This window comes from Fukomys damarensis, unplaced genomic scaffold (genome assembly GCF_012274545.1).
Source record: "Fukomys damarensis isolate Sample0158 unplaced genomic scaffold, DMR_v1.0_HiC HiC_scaffold_28, whole genome shotgun sequence".
NCBI classification, from domain to species: Eukaryota; Metazoa; Chordata; class Mammalia; order Rodentia; family Bathyergidae; genus Fukomys; species Fukomys damarensis.
The window spans coordinates 45,405,787-45,426,544 of NW_022900940.1; the positions used below are offsets into that span (position 1 = coordinate 45,405,787).

A 20,758-nucleotide genomic window follows, 5' to 3' on the forward strand; every position below is an offset into this window, starting at 1 on the left:
TTTCTCTGAGTCACGTTCCTCGGTCTCACTGTAACCACAGTATCCCTTCATGTATCAGTGATGCTGGGACAAGGCGTTCAAGGATATGGCTCAGACTGTACAGTGCGTACGAGAGGATCGTGTATGCACCAGATAAGCTTTCTGATGATTTGGAAAGACTGACTTGCAGCTCTCCTGGGAGTAAAAAGTACCCACTGCTTGTGGAATCCCTTGGGGGGACATTGTGTTGGAGGGACTGCACACAGATCTTCATCCTGCGTGGGGCAGCACTTGACCTGAATCTTGAAGGAGGCTGAGTAGGAACTTTCCAGGTAGAATTCTGTCTTAAACTTTGCCACTTCTGAATTGAAACGCTCACATCATAAATTGCTATTGTGGTTAATATTGTAATTGTCTCAATTATGTTTCAAGTATTAGCCGAATTGAGTCCACACTCTTCACTGCATTGAAAAATTTAAAGCGGTAATTATGATGGGGCTGTTATTATAGCATTATACTCATTTTAAAGATGACACTATACTTACTGTTTTACATTTTATATTAGAATTGCAAAACACGTTGGAAAAAAAAAAGGTGCAAGTACCACAGAAAGAGCTGAAACGGCTCAAATCGTTGCAGCCGGGCCTGCTAATGAGAGGACAGCTGCTGTCTGTTGAGCTAACGTGGTCTCACTCCCCTGCGACCCTGTATCGCGGTTGCTTTTCTCATCCATATTAAGCATGGGGTCCTGTTCTAGTTCATTTATTTCTCAGATGTAGAAGACATGCACCGTTCTCGGCATTGTTTCTTAGGTTTCCTTAATGCAGCACCACACACTAGGTGGCTTAGAACAGCAGGTTTACAATTTCACAGTTCTGCAGGCCAGAAGTCAAAGTCAGGGTGACAGCAGGGCTGTTTCCTAATGCAACCGTAAAGGAAGACTTTCTGCACGTTTTTCTCGGCTTCTCGTGGGTTGCTGGCAGTCTTCAGCATTCCTTGGCTTGTGCATGCATCGTTTGCTTTTGTCTCTGCATGATGCTCTCCCTGTGCCTGTCTCTGTGACCTGGTTTCTCCTTTTTAGGCGGACACAGTCATACCGGATAAGGACCCATCTCAGTGGCCTCATCCTAATTGGATGGTCTGCAGAGACTTTATTTCCAAGTAAATCGCCAGTCATAAGTAGGGAGGACCAGGACTGTGACGTTTTTCTTGGTGGGGCGCGGGGAGAAGGGGCTTTAAACTGTAACATTGCCAATGAGCACTACCTAGAAGACAGAAGTCAAACTCAACACCATGTGGTCCCATAGCCCCAGGCTCTAAAACCTGCCATTCTACGTTAGGAACATTCATCTCTAGTTGTATCTTGTGTGCCTTAATTCAGCAACAAGTGGCCATCCTATATCATGTCCACCCGAGACTATGTTGGACATATGCTCTGGTAAGAAGTGTTAGTCCTGTTCTCATGGAACGAGAGGTGTGAGATAAGCAGTAGGACCCCTGTCACTTGCCTCGTTCTGTGCTTGGGTGTTCTGCTCCTTTGTCTAGAAGTGGCTAAGCGTCCCTCCACAGCAGCTCTTGCTTCTGAAGCGCTGTCGTTGTGTCATGTGTTGGGGGATAACTAGCAGCATCCTCTGTCTACTGCGTCTAAGATGTGGCGCCTCTGCTGTGGTCGTGACCTCAAAAACTCCTGAAATATTCCCAGGTGTCCCCCGAGGGACAGAGTCACTCCTGCATGGGAACCAAGGGTTTGGAAAGGAAGGAAGATGCTGGCTTGCTGGGAGCACCTGGCCCTTGCTGAGCCCTGCCTGGGCTTGGTGACGGCTGGTCAAAGTGAAGGAAGACAGCTTGAGAGTCTGTGAGACCTGTAGGCATGAGAAGGAAGTCAGCAGACCGGGTAGAGGGCTGACGATGGGAAACCACTGTGCATGCTCTGTAGTCAATTCGAGTTTTTTCAAGGCATGATAGTGGTTTAGGAATAAGTGAGATTAAAGGTGTTTTTCTTTTTTTATTAGAACGATAAGGGATCATCTGTGTTTCCAGGGAGAAAAACAGTGAGGTAGAAATGAATGTTTTTAGTTGCTTTTGGGGGCGATATTTTCGACCGAGATCCAGTCTGTGAAGGACCTTGGGTCTTAGAGAAAGGGAGTGGTTAACCACGTTGTACCTGCAGGACAGTGGGTAAGGTTTTTGCCCTGGTTGCTGTGGCAGAAAGCGCAGCCGTTCTCGGCCAGCCTTCAGAGTGGTGTCAGAATTTCTCCCATCCTTCCTGCTCCACTTTGCACTTTTTTTCTACTTGCTCATGAAGATGAAGGAGCAACCCTCTGCTTTTCAGAAGAAATACTATTTTGCTGGCGGCTTCCCTGGGAAAACGAAGGGATGGCATTTCCTGGGGCCTGTCGGTAACCCCCCTCTGACAGTGGTACCACGGTGTCTCCCATTTCGGTTAGTTTTTGTTTCCTGGGCCCAAATCCTTCATGCCATGTTTTCAGGGCTCACAGATAAAATGCCGCAAGTGAACTCGGAGGTCTACTGCTGAGAATGCCAAGTAATGAAAGTTGTTTTGCCAGAGCAGGGCCTGGGCAGCTCTGCAGCTCTGAGAGCCACAGTGCCAGTTCTCTGGAAACTGGATAGGAGGCTTTCAAGGCCAAAAAAGAAAGAAGGAAATCAAAACATCCATTGCGTGGTTAACATTCCGAGACACTAAAGCCCAAGGATCCCAGTCCTGATGTGCCTGTTTGGACTCAGAAAACAGAGAGCTCTGAGTTCTGCACCACTCTGTGCTCCCTGACTGGTAACAAAAAGCTACGTCTCTCCATGAACTGCAGATAGATGATCCTGGAGAGGAATCCACAGGTAGGAATCATTGAACCGTTATGTTAAAAACACTCGAGGTACAGGCATCTGAAGAAATCACAAAGCTCAGTTGGCCAGCTGTTAGGCCGCTACATGAGGCTCTGTCGAGACAGAACGTAATGCTTTGACTGAAAATATGCCACCTGCCTGGGCCCCCTCTTAAAGTACGGTTATACACATGCAGATATGTGTCCCCGCACATCCAGCCTTGTTTCTTCTCTCTACAGAATTCAGAAAGCAGGATGGATTATTGACTTTCCCCGCCACAGTTCTTAAGGATCATATCTTTATTGTGTAGTGTCTGATACAACTCATCCCTGACTTCACTTAATAATTTGAGAATTCAAGTTTTAAAACTTTTAACTGGCTCACACAAGCATCAGAAGTGTACCTAGTTTGGGGGTATCTGTGGTGTGTCAATAAATGTGTCCGTTGTGTGCAATGCTTAGTAATTTCACAGGGAGCACTCGTCACTCTGTGGTGGGTGGGGAGCCCGATGGTGTGATGACATTTCCATGTTTACTTTAGAAGTACCCTTTTATCCTAAAACCTGTCTCACCTGCCCTCATTTTTTTCTTGTCCAAGTAATATTCCGCCAGCCTCTGTGCTTGCCCTGTGTTTGTAGGTCTGCCCTGGGCTGCTTGACTGCTGACGTGTGCAGCTGGTCAGCCTTTCATGGACCGCAGGGACCAGGTTGCATGCAGGGTTACTATCAGCATGCAGCAGACAGGAAAGGGCTTGATTGGGGTCAAAGCAGTTTTTGAGTCAAGAAGACCAGCCGGCAAGAAAGCAGCTCTTGTGCCGGGTGTGGTGGCGCACGCCTGTAATCCCAGCACTTGGGAGGCTGAGGCAGGAGGATCACTGTGAGTTCGAGACCAGCCTGGGCTACATAGTGAGTTGCAGGTCAGTCTCAACTACATAGTGAGACCCTGTCTCAATAAAAAAAAAAAAAAAACACACACACACACACAAAAAACCAACAACAAAGCAGCTCTGGTGAACAGCGTGGCTGTGACTGCAGGGGGAGGCTGTCTGTCCTCAGTCTCACCGTGGCATCTGCTGCAAGTGTCCATAATCAGCTCTGCCCTTGTTGGATGGCAGCTGACAGTGTGTGGACCTGTGGGGTGAGACCCAGACTGCCCTGAGCTGTTCTTAGGGCAGTTCCTCCTCTCCTTTCTCAGCCTCCCTTTCCAGGTCTTTAAAGTGAGGACACCAGCAGCGCACCTATGTAGGAAGGGTGGTCCGGAAGGTGAAATTCTGCAGTCTTTGTAGAGCACACGTCCTGTGCGTGGTTTCATATGGGGAGCTCACACAGCTACAGAGGATGATTTTTAATCTCAGAGTCTCAAATTGTTTCTCCAGAATCCCATTCCACCCAGATACTAGTAGTCACCTTGAAAGCAGCTCTCTGGCCCTCCCTGAACCCTGATACCACTCTGGTTATCCATAAAGCAACACAGGGAGGTGGAAACAAGCCTCTCATCTTAACAACCATCAGCTGGATACAGAATGTACACTGAGGCTTGCGTTGTAAGTGCAGATTCCCTTTAAAGTATCATAGAATAGCCTGTTTACAATGGGCCTGGAAGTCGTCCAGTGCATGCACAGCTCCCTGGAGTGAGGAGTACCTGTACCCTCACCTGGAGGCTGGGTGCTTGCGTGTGCTCACTCTGAAACGTCAGTGAGTTCATGCACAGTGGCACCGAGGACCCTGGCGTGCTCTTTATTTGTGTCAGTATTTAGTAAAGTCTGTGCTATTTGATTCCCATTTTAATCATCCTTTGAGGATGCGATCTCGCACTTGTTACTTTAAGTATGTATGAAAGAAATTCTTATTGAGAGATCTTTAAATAGTACTGAATTTATGGAGTAGAAACTGAAGTCCTGTTTTGTCTCAGTCCCTACATTTTCAGTAAGTTTCTTCCAGTTTTTCCCCCTCTGTGTTTTTGTATTTTTCCTCTTACTTGAAAAATGCAGCGATGATGTATATATGTTCCATACTTGCCCTTTAAACTCATCACGGTATCAATCCTCCTTGCAGAGCAGATACAACATCACTATCATTCTTTTTTAATAGCTGCATAGTGTCCCACAGTGTGGGTGCTACATCATTTGTGTAGTTAATTTCATGTAGATTGACAATGAACTTGTCTAGGCTTTTGCCGTTATGAATAATGCTTCTTGAACTCCTTGAATCTCCTCTGTGACATCCACGTCATGGCTTGAATCCCAACTAAAGCAGCCAACTGAAGCATCTTTTGATTTACAGTACCCTCTTCTTAGGCCAGGGGTGTTGTGAGCATGACCTCCAATGGTGGCCGAAACTCCTGCTTAGACCTAGTGAAGAGGGCTTCCTGGGAAGACTTCTGGCACATTCACTGTTACTGTATGTGTTGTAGGTCTGATACAAGCAATGGAAGTAAGTATTTGCACATGGTGATATTTAACATGCAGTCTTTCTGGATGTTTTCTCTGTTAGCTAATCAGAATGGGTTGTGAGTGAAGCCAGTCAATAAAACAATGTGGTTGGCTGATGCGGTCTCCTGTAGACTCTTGGCTTTATAAAGCCATGGCTTTGATATTTTGTTGGGTTTTTTTTAATCCCCTCTCTTAAACTCTGTTTTTACTCTAAATTGTTAACAGTTGCCTGCTGAGATTTATCTCCCGGAGTCTGGAGATGCTCTCATGAAGAGTTAGTACCCCGGACAAGCCAGCAGGGCATCTCTGGCTTGGACCCGTGGCCTGTAGACCTTCGCCTGGCATCCTCTGCCTGCTGAGGGAGCCAGTTCGGCCATGGCAGGGGTTGTGCAGGGGTTGTACAGAGCCATGAGAGCTTCCTCCCCTGAAATTGGGTTCCTGTTTAAGTGAATGGATAGAGGACTGAACAGTTGCTTGGAAAACAAGTATATTACAGTGTTGATGGTAGAATCAGGGTGAATTCATAGGTACTCGCAATAAAGTCATTCAAACCAACCTATTTTCTTTTCCAACCTCCTATTTTGAAAATTTTTTTTCATAACAAAATGTTGGGGATGGACAGGAGGGAGAAAGTGAACCAGAATGAGAAGATACGAAAACCTAATCAACAAAAGACTTTAAAGTCATATAATAAATAACTCAGTATTAAGTAACCAATTCAACAGAAATGCGGATTTTGAAAGAGGTTTTAAAAAAATAATAATGAAGATTATGTTTATGGCATTCCACTTATTTTTTGGAATTCTTATTTTCTCTTTGGTGTTAAGTTCCAACCCTAACCTTTTTAAAGATCACATTCAGTCTTCCAACCTTTTTAAAAAAAGCATCATCATCCAAATTTACCTAATAGCTTCATCTCAGTTTTCCACGTGTCAGAGCAGAGACTTAGAAAGTTAAGTGATTTCTTCACAGGCTTAGTTAGCCACAGATGAGGCCGCTTTGGCCTTGGCCTTGAATTTCGAGTAGTATCTTCTGTATTGTCTTAACTGCTGCCTCTGGTTGTGAGTCTCTGAAATCCCAAGTCGGTTCCCGGGCACTTCATGGGCAAGGGGAATCATTCAGCCGAGGGTATTGGGAACTCTGATCAGAGCTGTGACCTTGGCAGCCCCTACCTACCCCCAACACCGAAGGCCTGTGATGGTGACCCAGGACCTTTTTCTGAGTCTTCTCTTTTGGGTTCTGCCCGCTCTGTCAGCAGCGTTAGTGCTTTGCCCCGCTTTGGGCAGTCTTGATTTGCTCTCTGATTCTCTGGTATCTTTCAGACCAAAGATGTGGCTTGAGAGAACCAATACTTAGAGCACTGTAATTTTAGGGGCAGAGAGGTAGGAAATTATTAGTCTAAATAAATATGCTTTTCAACAGGGCAGCTACGTTAATTGAATTAATAATCTACGTGGATGGGGAGCAGCAGGTCTCTCTATTCTGCCTCCTTTGCAGCACTAGTGAGCTTATGTGGTAGTCTGTTTCATTGCAGCGAGACATAAATGAAGGGTGCGTTGTGTCATCGTGAGATCCGTTGTAAAGGAAAATCACCCTGTGTGATGCTGAGCTGTGTGACATGAGGCTGACAGATTCATTCCCAGAGTGCTTTTCTGATGTGCCTGGTGCTTGGAGTTGGATCCAAAATCAGTCCGTTAGCTTTGTCTTGTCTCTTTGGACCTGTGGTGGCAATTGTAGTTTTCTTCTGTTTTGTTTTTGTTTTCCTTTTCCTCCTTGCGAAGTGAACTTCTTTTCTACACAAACTATTATTTAGTGATTTTTGTGTGTGTGTGTGATGGGACAGCAAGCATTTTTTGAGGGAGTAAACACCTTTCTTGGCCCCAAACCTACCTACTTGACTCTTCCTCTAGGTAAACTGCCCCCGTTCATGTTTTTGTTTTGCTTTGTTCTTTGGTACCAGGGATCGAACTTGGGACTTTGCACTTGCAAGGCAGGCAGTGGACTCGCTGAGCTAAGGCCCGGCCCAGCCCTCCATTCATGTTATTGTGGGGTGTGCCACTTTCAAACCGAGTGTAATTGTGCCATATTTATTTTTCATCTTGCTTTACTTCATTAATAGTATATTTTAAAGAACTTTTAAAGACTTTTCAGTGCTGTTGATGTCTGCTTTGGTTTAGATTTAAAAAAAAAAATGTTTCCCTGAAGTCTCCTGTTGGGGATTAGATCCCGGGAGAACAGTCCCCATCAGGGCTTCACGCACTGGGGATTCGGGGCCTCAAGGCGCTTTTAGGAGGTGGGGCCTGGCCGAGTCGCAGGGATCTGACCTGGAAGGCTGTTCTTTCTGTGGCTCGCTCTTTGCTCTGCTTTGTAGCTTCACACAGCTCTGCAGAGAGACAATTTCAGCCATGATCTGATGAAGTCTAGCGTTTTTCATAGAATTTTCAAGATTTCCACAGGCAAGAAGGATTAAGAAACACTACCCCTGAAAAGTCTGTGAAAGTGTCTTAATAAGGGGGAAAAAAACACTTCTTCTGCAGGATACATACCCTGAACTTGCTACGTAGCCTCGGCTGGCCTTGAATTTGCAGTCCTCCTGACTCAGCCTCCCAAAGTACATTCAAAATGTAGATTTTCTAGATCCATTGACCCATCTGGTTTTAAAAATATTTCCCTGTGGAAGTTGTCCCAAGGACATTCAAGGGTGTGGTTTGGATTTATGGAATTTAAGAGCATTTGGGGAGCTTCTAGGCTATCTTACATATGTGTTCTCAGAAACTATTTTGGATAAGCTTTTTTCTAATGACAGCTCTAGCTTGGCGGCGTTCAGCAATGTAGGGCAAAATGCTGCTTTTGGGGCGACACGGTAGCTCAGATCTTTGTGAACAAGCTTTCTCAGGGGCCTTGGGCCGGGCGAAGGGGCGGGGTGTAACCGAGTTGACAGTGCCACTCATTTTCTTTAGCTTAATTGCAAATTTATGTCATTATCATTTTCCCCGAATCTATTATAGGTAGAAAATATAATTTCAGAAGTGAGGAAGGAGCTATAATGGGAACTTTGGGTGAGTAAGTAACGAATAAACTCTGTTTCAGGTTTTTTGTATTTCAAAGTGGGAGACGTACTGCTGATTCCTCGTTGGTTTTGAATGATTTATAACCTTTTATTTGTGGTTGAGTGTTGCAGTCTGTGTTGTCATGGAAATTCTGTTGAATTTATAGGTCCATTTATCCAAAATGATTTTCCAGACTTCATTTCATGGTGAATCATGTGGCTGTTACTCCCAAGTACAAAGCAATTTCCAAAAAGTTTTATATTACAGAGAGCGCAAACACTGTGGTGGCGATTTTTGTGTTTTTGAAATACAAATGAGTTCCAGACGTGCCCGGGGGTGCCCTACGCCCCGGGTCCAAGGAGTGAGCTCTACTAGGATCCAGAACCACCCTTTCCTGTTAAAATAGCTGCACTGCAGGGAAAATGGTGCTTCAGTGGACAGCCATCGTGGCAGTGACCCCAAGGATAGGTGAGAGCCGTGTCGAAGCTGCCATTTGGGTCACAGCAGTCATCCAGCCTTTGAGTCCATTCCAGCAGATCTGCTCCTCCCCGCCCAAGCTCAAGAGCGGTGGGAAGGCGAAGAAAAGCAGTGTCGGGTGTGACTGCGCGGGGAGGTCAGGCTTTCTTCCTCTGGGCACCACTGACTGGGGAAGGGCAGTTGCTGGCTGTCGGGCTCATCCTGCGCCGGGTGGGGTGGTTAGCGGCCCTGGCCTCTGCCCGTAGAGACCAGTCAGTGCCCCCTCAGCTGGTGACACCAAAAGCATCTCCCTTGGGGAGCCAAGTCACCCCAGTTAATGGCCACTGCCCTGGCAGCTTCTGGCCTGGGTCTCGGCAGCACTGGGTGGTGGGCACTGCTGATTGTCGAGGGCATTGTGATCAGGCTGTCACACGGTGGGAATTCGAGTGTGGGGGGCTGCAGTCCAGTCCCGCCATGGTTACTTCTTAGACCAGCAGCCCCCCGTGAATTTCATGCTGTGTGAAGTAGGAACTGTGTTGGCCCCACCCCCGCAAGTGGAGGGGAGGCCTAAAGAAGATAATTGGGGTACGGCACTGGGGTATGATGGAGCAGGCCCTGGAATGCGTGGGGCCCGGCCACCTTGGTAGGGTGGGTAGAGCAAGGCAACGTCCACAGTCCTGCTGGGTCCTTGGCGGGAGGGGTGCTGCATGGCCGCGACCAGTCCCTGGGACCAGCTTGAACCTGGCTTTGCCCTCCTCCCAGCTTAGGCTGGATGCATGGAGACGGTGCAGAGGAACTGGCCAGTGCAGCCCTGCTCTGCTCCCTACACCGCTTGGCATTGGTCATTCTGGTGTCCACGGTGCTGCTGTCTCACTGATTTTATTTGATGACTACTGAGGCATCACGCAAGGACGGAAGTTCACACATAAGTGTCCAGCTGAGTGAGTGTTGCTGTCTTTGTGACAGTTCCTCGATGAGGCGGGAACTTTGACACACCCGGTGCCTGCTAGAGTTCCTGCTCGGGTTCCTGCGTCGAGGGGAGCCTCCACCCTGCCTGCCTTCAAGGGTGGGAGTTTTCCCCACTACCCATCCTTCCTTCATCCTTTCCCTCCTTCCCTCTCTCCTTTTCCTCTTTCCTTCTTTCTTTCCCTCTTGCCTTCTTCCTTTTTTTCTCTCCTCCTTTCTTCCTCCTCTGCTTTCTTTATACGTCTTCCTCCTTGTCTCCTGCCGTCCCTCCTTCCTTGGCTTTGCCCCCCTCCCTTGGCCCTTTCTCCCTTTCCCGCTTTCTCCCTTCTCAGTGTTGGACGTGGCTTCTGGATCTGCCTTGCCTGTGCGTTTGCCTGCGATGTCCGCTGTGGTCCGCGTGCATTCTGGTGGACATTCCGTTGCATTACAGTGTTGCATTTGGTCATTGGTTATTGTTGGGTCATCATTTTGTAAGCATATCGCCAATAGCCCTCACACTTATTTATCATTGTTTTCTGTTCCCTTCTGCTCCCTTTAACTAAACACTGAAGGCGTTTGAGCACACCGGTGCTGTGTAGTGTGCCAGATATGATGGAGAGTAGTTTACTTAGATTCTATTCCATTTGCTCGGAGAGTTAAGGCTCTGAGAGAGTAAGTAACCTCCCCTGGACCACACACGCTGGGAGGGCTGTAGTTTGTTGCCCACTTTCCCAAGCACATGGTTGGCGATGTGACCACTGTACCACCAGGTGCTGAAACCATCTCATTGGTTCACAAGCATATGCTAGACTGTAAGACATGACTTGTGAATTATGTATTAGTAAAGCCCTGAAAATTTACTACTGTAGCCAGGGACCTGAACTCTCGAGCCATATAAAGGGATAGGTGCAGAGCTTAAATACTTACCTCGTTAATCAGATGTGTCATTGAGCCAGAAATCTGAAAATCAGCTAACAAATAGACTTATAAAGGAATGAGCAGGTTACACCTAGATACTTTTACGAGAGATCCCCAAATCCTCCCAACCTGTCCGTATAGCTCGTAGCACTTAGCTTTAACCTTTGGGTTCTTCTGCTCTAGGAATCCAGGTTTCTGCCATAAAGGAGTTAAAGATAATTCTGTGTTCGAGGGCAAGGGAAAAGGGAAGTGAGAATCAGTGTGCTCTGTGATTAACGATAACTTATAAAGCATGCCTTTCAGAATGTTTATTTAAATGCTGCCTTGCCTGCAAGATGCTAAATACCTGCTGTTCTCTGAAGCTTGGTTTTTCTAAAAATACTCTTCTAGCGAAGGCTGCGTGGAGCTCACTTGTGAGTTTCTTCGCAGTACTAGCTGGCCTGCTGAGGTTTGATTTCACCTCAGTTTATGTATCCTTTCTCACACAGAAAGTAATAATTATTATTATGTCTATAATAACAAGAAAATGAGAGCCATTTACATTGCTGTGGTTTCCCCCGAGTGTGTGCTTCGTGCAGGTCATGAGATAAACCCCACAAGGTAAGCATGAGGTGGGCTTCACAGAGGGGCGCTGAGCCTCAGGCGTCTAAAGTGCCTGCGCCGCCCTGCCTGGGCCTGACCCCCAGCTGTTGCCTGGGCCTTCCTCTCGGCCTGCCCAGTTCTGACATCTTCCCGCGCATGGTTCTGCGAGGCTCGGAGAGTGACCTGGTCATGACAGGGCCAGCGGACGCCTCATGAGAAGAGGTGAAGGGAGACCAGAACGGCATCGCCCCGTGGAGGCGGGGGCATTCGCACACGTGACTCATTGTAGTTTGAGCGAGATGTTTAGTTTTAAGTCCAAAGGCTGGGCACCCAGATAGAATGTCTGCGTTGCAGTCCAGATGCAGAATTCCTTCCTCCTAGGGAGAGCTCATGCCTTCCACAGATTAGGTGAGCCCCACCACAGTGGAGGGGAATCTGTTGTACCCCAAAGCCTACCAGAGTTGGGTGTTAATCATGTGTACCAAACACTTCGACAAAATACTACCATGAAAATAGTAATAGTCACTTTCTAAAAGTCGTAAAAACCTTTCAGTCATAGTTTCAAACTCAGAAAGTCTTGTTTTTATGTACTATCTAGTCTATCATTGTTCTTCCTGATTAAAGTGCACTGATTTTCTTTAGTTTGTGCAGTAAAGTTTCAGGCCAGTCAGTGAGGAAATGGTTTGAATTTCATGTAGATGAAGGAGAAACTAATACGTGTAATCTGCCTTTAGCGGAACCGTACTCTGGCCACTTAGCCATTTCACAGTGGTTTTGCCCTTCTTCATATCTTCCCAACTATTTACCCTGCTGACTTAAATTCCTTTGTTCTTTTACTGTCCTGCTGCCTCCTTGCCATTGATTTAATTTATTGCAGGGGACAGCGAGGACTTTGTGAGGGGTTGATGGCTTCATCACTTGACTGTGCTCCCTTCGGGCCACTCAGAGCCACTGGTTACTTCTTTGGTTCCAGGAGTAAATGGAGAGAGAACACAGTCTCGGACCGGGGACCGGGGCAGTCTCCAGCCTGCCTGCGTCGGTCCTTCTGTCTGATAGGTTGACTGCAGTGTGATGCTCACGTACAGCCTAGCTTAATAACAATTAAGGTGCAGCATGATTGAAAAATCACATTGGTGAAGAGTTGACTTTATAAAACCTCAGTTCTGACCTCAACCGGTGCAAATCATCCAAATGTGGGACTTGCGGACCATCAGCCGTGTTTGGATATTTACTTTGCCTGCACTGCTCATTTTTATTCCCAGGCGACTGTGCGTTGTTGAAGACATCACTTTCCAGCTGGCCTGGAACGGGTCAATGCAAGTACCCTCGTGTGATTCGATAAGTGCGCTTCACCGCTTCCTGCTGCCGTCTGCACCTCTTATGTGATTTTTAATTCTAGTGTTGCATTTCCATCATCCTTCGTGTGTCTCATCCACCTCCAAGCATTCTTTCCTTCGGCATCGGCCTGCATCGTCTTCATGTTAAAACTTCACACCAGCACCCTGCAGTGCTGCTGGATCGTTCAGTCGCTTGCCTCTCCTCTGACCTGTGTGCCGGTTCCTCACTTCACTCGTGCTGACTTCTTAGGCTGTATGTGGGGAACATGTGGGAGAGCTAGACGTGGGCAGAGCAAATAAAAATGTGGCGCTTTCTAAATCTGCCGGGGCTTGAGGATTTTCCACTGTGGTGCCAGCATCATCTTTTCTTTACCTGTTATCACAGCAACCTCAGCCCTGACCAAGACACGCAGCTGTAACATTAGAGTGTGCAAGGTCACCTTCGAGAAAATGCCCTCTTAGCCGTTGCTCAAAGTCTCTGTGTCTGTTAGAAAGGAAGTGCTTAAAAATAAAATGTGGTGGGGACATGGCAGAGTGACAGCGGAGTCCTTTAGAAGGGTGTCCTGCTAGCCAAATCTGGGGCAGTTTGATCAGCCAAATAAATGACATTAGTAATGAATGGAATAAGGGATGGAATAAGATTTTTTAAAAGGTAGATAAGTTTGTATAGACATAAATAATGAACATAAAAATACACTGGCAAATGGGAAGTTTTTCCCGGCCTGAGAATGGCATTGACGAACACAGAAGTACCAGAGGTGTTGGAAAGTCACCAGTAGGGGTAAGGACCTGTGGTGATGTTCGGTTAGGACCAGGGCATGACTCCGAACATCTCCTTGCAAACTGCTTTTTAATTTCAAAGGGAAAATTGGGAGCTTTATCGTTGCGAAGGTTCTCAGAGGACACCGTGACCACGTGGTCAGAGTGGACACCTTCAATCTTGGGATAAACCCCAGCCCGTGCTTCCTGAGGAACACACTGAGGACACAGCGGCCCACTGGCCTGCCTGCTCTCCATGTAGGCCCTGACTCTAACCGTGAGAGTCAGCTCCTCTCACATCCATCCTCTGCACTTCACACGGCAGCAGAAAGAACAAGGGCCGAGGTGCCGTTCCAGGGGACTTTGGGCTAGATTGGGTCTGAGACTCAGAACCGAGCCACGATCTGTGATGGCGCTATTTGGGCACCTGCCAAACTGTCAAAACGGCCGGTGAGTGAGGCTGTAGCATTGTTTCACTGTGAGATCTGCTGATTCGTGATTGTATGGTCATTGTCAAAAGAATGTCCTTACCTTGGCGATCACACGGGCATGTAGTGATGCAGGGGCATGGTCTCTCCCGCTTGCTCTCGGCCGCTGGGGCACGTAGAAAAGTGCTGTGTGTGCCTATGTATTTGCACACACGGGAGTGTGAGAGGGCACATGGGACAGAGTATCAGTAATGGGCGGGACAGGTAAAGGGTACGGAGCATCCCCAGTGGGTCTCTTTGCTCTAGCAGAGGGTGGTTATGTCACTTAGGTCCTCCTTACTACAACGCTCGCTCCAGGGATAGTGAAGGAAGCCCGGGGCCTGGCTTCTGAGAATGAATACAGACAGTAGGTGCCTACTGCAGGTGCTGGGGGCTGCACCTCGCCCCTGCCGACAATGCCTTTCCAAGGTAGGTTTCCAGCCTGAGTCCACATGTGTCTCCTCAGTAGCAAAAGAAGCTAGAGTTCGTTCCAATCAGCAGAACCACCTCTGCCTACTTCCTCTCGAGACAGCTTCAGATGTTACCGTAATGCAGCAGACCACAACGGGAAAGAAATATCGAGGAAAACTGACACTTCCGACTTGGGCTACTGCTCCCTCTGTGAGATGTCTTACTACCCAGGTGGGTGGAGCCTCGACCCATTTCCTTCCCCGGGTGTAAGTGCAAACGCCCTTGAAGAGGTCTCCCAGTGTTTCGTATCCACCCTGTTCAGGTGATGTGTCAGACAGTGCTGGCCCTGCACCCTGCCGAGGTATCAAAGCCTTTTGTGAACCTACTTAATTTGTGGGCCTGGGATTTAAAAGGAAAACGAAGTATAATTTTCTGACTATACTTGTGTGGAGTTTCTCTCCTGGGCTAGTAGCATTGTACATGAAGCAGTTCGACCTGAATTCGACTGTTTTGATCTGCCTCTCATGGCGGGCGTGGCTTCTTCTCAGTGTAAATTCATGATGTCTAAAACTGTCCAAACCTAAAGGTAATAATTTGTAAGAAACTGTCAGGATCGGTGGGAATTCACAGTCTTAAAAATTGCTTTCAGAAATAAAATCTAGCCACGCTTTCCCCTCCACTTAGTTGTCTGAATTTCCCTAGGAGTGATGGGCTTTGGTTACCTGATACCACGCTCTGGGGAAGAAAGGTAGTGGTGCTTTGGCATCTTTTTTTTTTTTCCTGACTGAGCCGTGAGGACTCTTCACACCCTTGGCTTCTCAGTCTTCTGACTTTTCTGCCCTAGGCACCCACTCCACTTTGCCCATGATAGTTTACTGTTCAGTGTCAGATCTTCAAACGTCTCCCCGGATGTGGTGGCTCGGCTCGGTGTGCTACAGAGACTCCCATTATGTCATTTGGGAAGTAGCAAAATGGAAGAGGTCCAGCGATGGAGATCGGCTTGGCGCAGGGGGGCTCCTTCTGGAAGACTCAAGTGCTAAGAAGTCTGCCCGAGGCAGCCTCAGCATACCCTGATGACAGAGAGGCTCAGCATGTGTTTGCCCTTCACAGCCCCCACCCTGTGGAAGAGCTTGGCTTCTTTTTTTTTTGGTACTGGGGTTCAAACTCAGGACCTTGTGGTTGCAAGGTGGGCGGCTAAACCACTGAGCTGAATTCCCGGCCCTAGCTTGGCTTCTAAGGTGCAGAAAATAGCTTGCCTGAGGCCTCGCGAGAAGAAGCTGCCTCAGGAGCCCAGATCTGTGGTCTCCCCTGTGGGTGGCTCTCAGGGGAGCTCTGTGGTCCGGTGTTGTTCTCTGAATCTTTTACAATACCAAGGCAGTGTGTTCGTGCATTCAAATCACATAGTAATTTTAGCTTGAGCTCGCCATGTTGGAGGTTTATTTTTATTGGTGTGCATTTGCAGTGGGTGCAGTTTGCAATCATCTTGGTGTCATGTACGTAATAACAGCTTGGTTCTGTTTTTTAAATGTGCTTCCACATCCCTCTTCCAAATTTCCTTTCTCCATTTGCATTCTTATTGATCTTGTCAATCTTATCTGTGTTTATGATATAATATTTACATTCATTGAGGTTTGTCTACACCAGCAGTGTACTAAACTAGAAGGAAGTTATAAAATCAATACCATTCATGGTAGCCTTAAGAAAAATGAAATACCTAGGTATTAGTCTAACCGAGGAAGTAAAAGACCTCTACAAAGAAAACTACAGTATTCAGAAAAAGGAGATGATGGAAAAGGACCTCAGACAAGGAAGGGTATTCCCTTCAGTATTGTCAAAATGGCCATACCACCCAAACTGTTGTACAGATTCAGTGTAGTCCCCATGAAAAATACCAACGGAATACTTCACAGTTACACAGAAAAACAATCCTGAAATTAGTATGGAACATGAAGAGACCCAGAATAGGATAATCAGTTTTGGGCAACAAGAGCACAGCAGAAGTCATCATATTACCTGACCTCAAGCTCTGTTACAAAGCAAGAAGAATAAAAACGTCATGGTACTGGAACAAAAACAGACATGAGGCTCAGTGTAACCGAGTAGAGGGTGTGTGTGTTTTGATTATTGATAAGAAACTCTAGACACTCTTGTGTAAGAGGAGGTGTCTTAGTTTGGTATCAGAGCACCTGGAATTTAGACTCTCTGATGTTTAACGCTAGGCAATTTAATGTCGATTTCCCGGAGCACCACTTCCTCGCCTCTCGCTGAGGGTAATAATCCCTGTCCTATCTTCACAGGACTCAGTAAAAGCATTAAGTGAAATAATGTATAGGGTGGCTCTTTGCAAGCTGTAAAATGTAAAGTGTTATTAGAATCATTACCATTACATTTCTTGGTGAATTTACTGAATAGACCCTTTGGACCATTTCTCAAAGCTACTGATATATTCCTTCTATTTCTCAACACTGGCATGCAGGTTGTGCCCACTTTAACACGGGGACTGGATCCCATCAGCTTAGTATTGTGCTCCAAGTTGTTTAATACCATTAAAATCTTGCTTCTTTTTGGAGGGGGTACCGGCAATTTAACTCAGGACCTTGTGCATGCAAAGCCAGCAGCGGAACCACTGAGCTAAATTCCTGGCCCCCAAAAATCTTGCTTCTTAATAGGACACTTTCACATGCCCTGGGTAGTAAGTAATAAGGACGTACTTGTGTTATTTATTGTGGGGTGGCAGGAATGTACTTTGGTTACAGACGTGATGCATTCTGAAGTATAGGAGGAAAAGGACACATGATCTGGGCTCTGCTCCGAAATACTTTAGCAAAGGAAAAGCATAGATAGATGAGGAAATGGCAAGGTTTTAGTGGAATATGTGTGCGTCGTACTATTTTCTGCTTTTGTATAGGCTGAAAATTACCTAATACATTTTTCAATTGTTGTTTTACAGATGCAGATTTTCTTTTACAATCCAGATGACTTTGACAGCTTTCAAACTGCAATTTCTGAGAACAGAATAATTGGAGCCATGGCCATATTTTTTCAAGTAAGTTAACAGTGGCTGAAGTTCTTCAGCCAGAGAGTTTTCTGAGTATTTTTTTAATTCGCCAAATTGTTCCGTGTTTAACGAATGCATCTGTTTTCTAGTTCACACCTGTCTAAATGAAAGATATTTCATATTGTCTAATGTGTGATTTAAAATGTAAATAAGTATGTTTAGAAACATAATGAAAATTTTTGCATGAATTATTCTGATTTTATTGCTACTTGACTGGTGCACAGCTTGAGGAACACATTTATCATCTAAGTTACTTCGCTGCTGAAGCGTTTTGAACCAGTTCCTTCAGCATATTAAGAGGCTGATGTAAAAACAGTGAGTTTCTTTCAAGCAACTTTAAAATTTGACATTACTTGCAGCTAGATTAATAAATAACACCAGTCACTTCTCTGAAGAGATCCCTTTTTTCCCCACCTCCGAAATTCCCATGGTGACTACAGTTTTTGTTGACCCTCTTTGGAAGTTAGTACAGTCACGACTCCGTAGCCTTGCTTTCTCTTCTGAAGCGCTTCTTTTGATTAATGCTCAGAGCTCATGTGTTGATTCTGCATATAGAAGCAAAACCTTGCATGCTGCCGTAGACAACGCTGTCCAGGCTCTTCAATGAGTCAAATCAAAATACAGTAGCGTCACTCAGTGGTTGACTTGACCACGTTGTCAGTACGGGGCCTGGTCTTTTGTTAATGTATTATGTAAATTGAGTACTAGGCATTTGCCTTTTTAGCCTTAACATTTGCCAGAAAGCCACACACAGGTATTCATTTAACCAAAGAGTCCATGTTGGGAAGGGGCGTCTTCCTGCCAACTCAAAGGAACATGAATTAAAGACATCATGGCCTTCCCCACCTGCCTTTTCCAGCTACATTCTTTGTCACTGGGGTGGCGCCATTTTGCTTTGGCGCATGTTAATTTCACTGCTCTTGGGAGTGTGTGACCTGTGATTGACGGATCTGTCCATCCCTTATCTCTCCCCCTTTACTACCTCTCTCCCCTTTCTTTCCTTGGATAAAGACTCCAGTGGGGGATCATTGGTGGCAGTGTGACAAGCCTAATATTATCCCTGGTGTCAGAAACCTCTCTCATGGAACCAGTTTTCAGTCAAGGGATTTTGTTCTGCTGGTGAGCATGAAATAATTTCAGTTAGTCCTGGCCAGCATTTTAAAAATAATGAAATGGAATAACATAAACTAGAAAAACAAATTGGAAAAGTATCAGTGTGTATCACACATAGGGTAAATTCTAAGGGAGTTTTGGCTGTTTATGCATGGGGAAGATACAGGCTGTGTATTGGTCTTGGTATAAAGCACATTACTTACTGTGGGTCTTGGTCAGATATTTTGGAAATCGTTTATGTGGAGTACTGCAATGAGCCCTCCATGATTCTTCAGTACATCTCTGTCCCCTGATTACTTTCATGAACGAGAGTAGAGCAAAGTGTTATTAAAAGCTGGAATAAGAAATACCTGCTTTTGAATCCCACCTCTTCTGCCTGTCTGCCATGTGTTTATTTAGTGGGAATGTAAGTGAACTTTCCATCCTTGGTATTCCTGTCTATGAAGCGGGAAAAACAACTTGTCTCAGTGATTAAATGGGATTCCCGGTACATCGGAGACGCTTAGGAAATACCACATGCCAGAGTATATCTCCGTCTACCCATTCCTGTGGTCTGGAGACCTCTTAGATCTTCTTTTCATGACCAAAAGCATATTCTGGTGGTGCCCTTTTGGGGCATTGGTTAAATCCTGTTTGGACCTCTTCTGCTTCTAAGTGGGCTTGCCTCTGGCAGTACTGGCATCGGCTGCACTACCTGGAACCAATTTCCTGTTGCCTGGTTGAGCCCTGTTTCTGCCTTTCCCCTTTGCAAGTGGTTTTTATGTAGCCGGCCCTCTACACTCTACCTTCTTTGTCATTTCCTCTTCTACTCACATGAATCTGGTTCTACTGTATAGGGCAACTGTCTTAAAGAAAGTGAGTTTTCTGAATATTTTTATGAGTATTAGAAGAAGCTATGGCATGCTCTAAGCAAGCAATTTCAAATTTTCCAGCTCTATACACACTTGTTCAAAGTAAGACCAATTAGTGTCTGGGGCAGGCAAACCGACAAAATGCTTCACCATGGAATTGAGGTTTTAAATTTGTTAAGTATTTGTAGGACATGAATACTAATTCACATATGAAAAAGTGTACTCCTTTTTCATATTATTTGGTCTTTTCTAGGTTTTGGCTTGCTATCTTAAAATAACAGAGGAAAAATCATAGAAAATGTAAAGAATTTTATTTACACAGCAGCTGAATTGAACTGTTTTCTGTCAGTCCGTGTGCGTGTTTATATGTTTGAGTTCACACTGTGTCATGAAAGGAAAAGAAAAAAGTATTATTGTTATTTTAATTTGGCAATCTACTTAGATCCCAGATTTTGAGATCTTTGTATCTTGAGTCTTTCTGTGAGAATAAGTTTGAGAGTTTGGTATTTCTCTCCAGAATAAAAAAATCTTGAGATCTATCTCTGAATGAAACAGGGTCCCCCACATTTTGGCTCTGTCCCCGGAGTGGTAGTAGTCGCTGCAGTCCATGTGGTAAACGTAACTGTCTCCCTGCCTGCTGGAACTGCAGAGTCCCCGTCCCTTGTGATGGTGGCTGAAAAGAGGTGGACAAATATTCTCCACTTAGAAACTGCACTCATCCCCCAGGGTGCAAAAGACCAACAAGCGCGCATCCAGGCAAGGCCACGTTCCATGTCGATTTGGGTAATCTTGATGTGACTTCTCCACAATCAGTGACAGTTTTCTTACACTCTTAGTTCTTTCATTATTCCTGGGCATGGGTAGTTTTCCTCAGCGTGTGTCACTTGGCTTGGGTACTGTTGCTCCCTCTGCCTGCGCTGTAACTCCATACGACGAAGTTACTCGTGTGGCCAGACCACTACACTGGGTAGAAACTTGGTGGGCAGGTGGTTGACCAAGGAATCTCTGTTGGCCTAGACTTGAGGTTGCCTGTGTGTGGCTCCATTGTGGCTCCTAAGCATGATCGGTCAAATTTACAGTTAAAATTTTTTTCAGTTACATATGGGGGACTTTGTATTATAGGTCTTCATGATGTAGCAGTCATCAAGATCTAGCCCTATTTGGCTACTTCCTTTGCAAGGGCTGTGCCTTCCCTTGTGAAATAGCCGCGAGGCAGTTTTTCCATTTGTTCACACCAGCATGATCGTAAGATCATGACCCCTGGCTTTGATGGTAGCTCACACCTTTGGGTCACAGACAGAGCTGAGGATCTTTCTCATCGTTGGAAGATGGCAGGCACAGTCCCCCTGGAGCACATGGTGTGAGCACCTTCATCGGGTGTGAAGACAGAATCATGGCGGCCACACGCAACTGGTCACTTCTCGGCCCAGCGACCCATAGGTGCTCTTTCCTCACATCCACTGAGTGGAATTGTTGTCAGTTTCCCAGCACGGGGAAGTAGTGTGTCTGGAACAAGGGCTCCCTTTTTCTAGTTCACACAAGTTACCTTTGGGTAGCAGCT

The 20,758-nt window shown here is 46.0% G+C and overlaps 1 protein-coding gene across 1 annotated transcript in view; it reads left to right on the top strand.

Annotated features, from left to right (window-relative positions):
* Ptprg (protein tyrosine phosphatase receptor type G) overlaps positions 1–20,758 on the top strand; it is a 532,317-nt gene that overhangs the window by 279,910 nt on the left and 231,649 nt on the right. The window contains 1 exon segment of the mRNA XM_033757017.1: positions 17,126–17,221. Within this exon segment, the coding sequence (XP_033612908.1) occupies positions 17,126–17,221 (96 nt within the window).